This window comes from Pteropus medius, unplaced genomic scaffold (assembly GCF_902729225.1).
Source record: "Pteropus medius unplaced genomic scaffold, Ma_sr-lr_union100, whole genome shotgun sequence".
In the NCBI taxonomy this organism is placed as follows: Eukaryota; Metazoa; Chordata; class Mammalia; order Chiroptera; family Pteropodidae; genus Pteropus; species Pteropus medius.
The window spans coordinates 3,301,032-3,305,540 of NW_024350924.1; the positions used below are offsets into that span (position 1 = coordinate 3,301,032).

Genomic DNA, 4,509 nt, shown 5'->3' on the forward strand with positions numbered 1-4,509 from the left:
TTCCCAGCACCCTCTGAACATGGGCCAAGGGCCACAGCCCTGGGTGTGCAGGGGTCTTGGGCCTGCTGTCTCTCTTAGACTCCGGGTGACAAATTGAACACTCTCTACCTCAGATGCCACTTTGGGGGTAGACTGATTTCTCTCTGGAAAACTGGGCTTGGGGGACTGAGCTGGGGGCTCCTGGACAGGCCAAGCTGCCAGCTCCCGTGAAGTCAGGCCCAGGGAGGGGAGGATGCGGGGGCAGGAGTGGAGTGGGGTCTGTTGCACGTAGGCTTCTTGACACACCATAAGGTGGAGCATGGACAGGTTTCTGCTGGTGGCCCGACCTGCGTTAGCTTAGGAAGTCTTGTTTGGAAGGGAATATCAGATCGGGGGACCCGTGTGACATTTCTCGGCATGTGTACCCTTCATCTTTGAAGTCCCTGGAGTGGTGGAACTTTGGCCTTTATCGGAGTAGGTATCGGTAGTCTGGGGTGCTATCTTAATGTGTTTGTGGAGTGGCTGGAAGGCAGAGGCTATCTCTGCAGCCTGGGCTTCCCGCCAGAGGGAAGCTCACACCCTCCATAAAGGCTGGAGGACCGGGCACTGGCTCCAGCAGCGGTCGGCCTACCATCCAGGATGAAGCGTCTCGTGGTGCTACTTGCAGTCCTCACTCTGACCCAGGGCAGTGGCATCACTAGGTGGGTGTCAAGCTCCAGGGCATGGGAAGGGCATCTTGTGCATCCCTCTGGGCTGGCCTCTCCCTGGTCTTCCAGCCTTCGGTTCCCCTGGGAAGTCTTTGGAGTAAATGCAGCAGGTCCCCAAAATAATCATTCCCTGTCAGCCCCGTCGCACGTGGGGACCTTTTTCTCTAAGTGTGCCCCTACACTTCAAGCTGTGGGGCAGCCTGGGAGATTGAGGGCCTGGCTTCTGGAGTCAAACTGCCCACAGTTTGATCCCCAGCTCCAACTCGAACCTGACCCACTGTGCCCAGTTTCTTCATCCGTGGTCTAATTAGGATGACAGAAGCATCTGTCTCTTAGGGTTATGAGGAGCAGATGAGCTAATAGTCATAAGATGCTTTTAACAACGCCTGGCACCTTGTAAGAGCCATGTATGCATTTGTCAAACAAAATGAAGTTCTCTGTGGTACCAAGTCCTTTGTGGGTGGTGTTCCCAGGTTCTCTTCCCAAAATAACGACTGATGTTTATTGAGGTGCTTGCTACCAGGTGCCAGACACTTAACTAGATTTTACCTATAGTCTCACTAGTCCTCATGGACTAGGTGAATATTATTTGCATTTTACCACTGAGGATGCTGGTTCAGGGAGGGTCAGAGCTGCCCAAGGCCACGTGGTTCATAAGGCGGGAGTTGGGATTTGGTCCCAAGTGGACTTGCGTGTTGACGTGATATCACACTACTTCTGGTTTCCAGGCTTGAGCTTGTTTTGAGGGAAGTTTCTTGGGACCTTGTGCTGGGAGAAGACAGCTCAGCGGAGTCACGGTTACCGCTGTGGGAGTCGCCAGGCATGTAGCAGGGGAGGCTGAGTTGATTGGGAACCAGAGCTGAGCAGGCAAGAAGCATTGGGGACCTGGACATAGGGACACAGGCAAGAGCAGCTGTGGGCTTGGTCCCAGGAGCTCAGCCCAGCCTCCTTCCCTTAAGGCTTAAGTCCTTTTCTATCATCAGAGACCAAAGCTGAGAAATGTCTCGAGAGCTTTCATTTGTAAGTCAGGTCCTGGCTGAGGTCACACACGAGGGCTCAGGGCGAGAGGCATCTAAGGACTGACCATAATTCACACACAAAGCTGTTCCATATGGGGTCGCGAATAACACACGAAACGTCATTTTCTGTATGCGTCTTAAAACCGTTGCCATTTTATTATCCTCAAAGCACTTGCACGTCTGTAGTCTTCAGTTATCCTCAAGTCAGCCCAACGCGGGAGAACCATGTGACTCTTGGAGCTGGAAGGGCCGCTGGGAATCAGGAAGCTCCATTCCTTCAGCCTCCGGGAGAGGAGACCAAGGGCCAGAGAAGCGAAACCACTCGGTCAAAGGCAGGGCCAGGAGAGTGGCTGGAAAGGAAAGAGTTAATCTGTTTTGCAGAGGAGGGAGCTGAAGCTCAGAGGTCTCCAGGAGCCGCTCAAGGTGTCACAGACCAGCTCCTGCCGTGTCCCCTCTCCATTCCGTTCCTGTTGATCTGCTTCCGTCACCCAACACCCGAACTCTATCGGGAGCTCCCTGGGGACCACGGTCTCCGCTGAAAGCCTCTGAAGAATTTCCCCCACCGTAGGCTACCAAGAGAGCCAAGAAAAGGGGTTACAAAGGGCGGGAGCGCTGGCCTAGTATTTACTAGTGTGGGGGACAAAGTTTTTCAATCCGGACAGTGTGCTCAGGAGGGTAGAGACCCAACCCTATTCACTACTGTGTCCCCTGTGCCTCATACGGTGTCTGGCACATCGTAGGTGAACGATAAGACTTTGGAAACTGAATGATAACGTGCTCAGTGTCTCTCAAACCTCAGAGTTGCAAAACTCATTAGTGGGTTATAAAATGTATCTACTGAGTCTCCACCAGCATTAAAAAAAAGAGAGAGAGAAAGAAGTAGAAAATATCAGAGTGCACTACGCTGAGTCAGGGTAGGCACTGACATGCGAACTCATATAAAATATATTTTTTACTTTGTGTTATGATACAAATAGCGGGGGAGTGGTCTGCAGAGCCCAGAGCATCCGGGCGCTCCTCAGAGGCTGCGCGGCCTGTGGGAAGTTAACCCTCCTTGCTAACCTTTCCTTCTCCTCAGGGTCCCTCTGCACAAAGGCAAGTCACTGAGAAAGGCCCTGAAGGAGCGTGGGCTCCTGGAGGACTTTCTGAGGACGCACCGCCATGCCATCAGCAAGGAGAACTCCGGCGTCGGCAAGGTGGCCCGCGAGCCCCTGGTGAACTACCTGGATGTGAGTGGCTCTGCCAGTCTACTAGTTATGATTCTCACACAGGGTATGGGGGATGCCCCTGCCCCACCTCCATTGCCACCTTTGGCCCCCCTTTCAGGGGTCACCTAGCCCAGAGGGGTGTGGAGGCTGCCTCCCCACCCTACGCTCCCGCCTTCAAGGCTCTCAGCGTCTGGCTAGAAGGGTCTGAGCTCAGACGACCTTCTCCTTCCTGTAGACAACATCCCTGGGGTGGGGGTGTTGGGGGGGACGTCATCTGCTCCCAGATCCAACCTCACACCTGCCTGCCTTGCCTTTCCTGGCCCAGGCAGCCCATGTCCCATTCTGGGCTCGGCAGGGATGGGGCAGCTGGTGGCCTTTCTGCAGCTGCCCCGGACACGGCAGGAAAGCCCCTGTGCCTGCTTTCTTCCTGGAGCCTGACTCTCATCTGTCACTCTTGGCAATAAACACCCGCCTTTTCTCTCTGCGTCCTTGTTTCCTCATCGAGGTCATCTTCACCACCCTCCACCCACCCCAGCCCGAGCTCTGACACATGGGAGAGCTGGCGAGGAGTGTGGCAGGCACAGCTGGGTTGAGACTTGAGGCCTGTACCTAACTGGTGCCCCCCTCTCTGTCCCTGCCCCTGGCAGGTGGCCCAGTCTCACTTTTTGATCTAAAGTCAAGGCAGGGCTTACTTTTTGGTCTAAAGTCTGCTTTGGGGGCAGATCCCGGCAGTGGTTATAGGGCCGGTGGGAGGGGCAGACCAGGTGTGGCTGGGAGGGGGGAGGTGGACACCCAGCGTAAGGGCTGGAGAACCCTCCCTGTTTCTTCCCCTTTGACCTCCCGGGTCTCTGGGCAGAAAGCACAGGGTCGACAAACCTGAGCAGGCTCTGTGCCTGGAATCGACCCTCACCTGCCCACTGCCCTCCACGCCCTTGACCCTGTGCCCTCTGTCCTCAGTGTCAGTACTTTGGGAAGATCAGCATCGGGACCCCACCCCAGGACTTCACCGTGGTGTTTGACACTGGTTCCTCGGACCTCTGGGTACCCTCTGTCTACTGCAAGAGTGACGCCTGCAGTGAGTGACCTCCCTTCCCCTGCTGCCCTCCGGGGTCGGACTCTGGGCCAGCTTGTCGGCAGCGGTCAGGGTGGCCAGGGGGGAACCGAGGTGGCGGCAGAGCTTGTCCCCTGTCTTTGCTCAGTCCTTCCAAGTGGCCACGGACGGGGAAGGTGTACAAATCCTGGGTCTCATGTATGGAACACAAGCTGAAAGTGAGGGAAGCTTGGTTTTTTGTTTTGTCTCTGGAAGGAGCCAGGGCGAGCTGCTTGCTCTCCTGGGTTCTCAGTTTTCCTTTCTATAAAATGGGGCCACAGCACATTAGGGGGTGCTGGGTGGGTAAAAGAGAGAAGACCTATTACTAATGATGAGAAAACATTATATATGTTATAATTTCTGGGATGGTCGGTGCTCTTTTCATCCCCATTTACCAGATGAAGAAACCAAGTTCAGAGAAAAAAAGAAACTGGTCTAAGGTTACAAAGCAGATAAAAGTGAAGTGTTTCAGGAAACCACAGAAATGGCTTTTTCTTCCTCCTTCC

The 4,509-nt window shown here is 54.6% G+C and overlaps 1 protein-coding gene across 1 annotated transcript in view; it reads left to right on the forward strand.

Annotated features, from left to right (window-relative positions):
• The first annotated feature begins 618 nt into the window (after positions 1-618).
• The window catches only part of LOC120584954 (chymosin-like), a 13,860-nt gene continuing 9,969 nt past the window's right edge, over positions 619-4,509 (forward strand). Inside the window, exons 1-3 of the mRNA XM_039841013.1 lie at positions 619-680; positions 2,784-2,934; positions 3,871-3,988. Coding sequence (XP_039696947.1) covers positions 619-680; positions 2,784-2,934; positions 3,871-3,988 — 331 coding nt within the window. The remainder of the gene's footprint in view (positions 681-2,783; positions 2,935-3,870; positions 3,989-4,509) is intronic.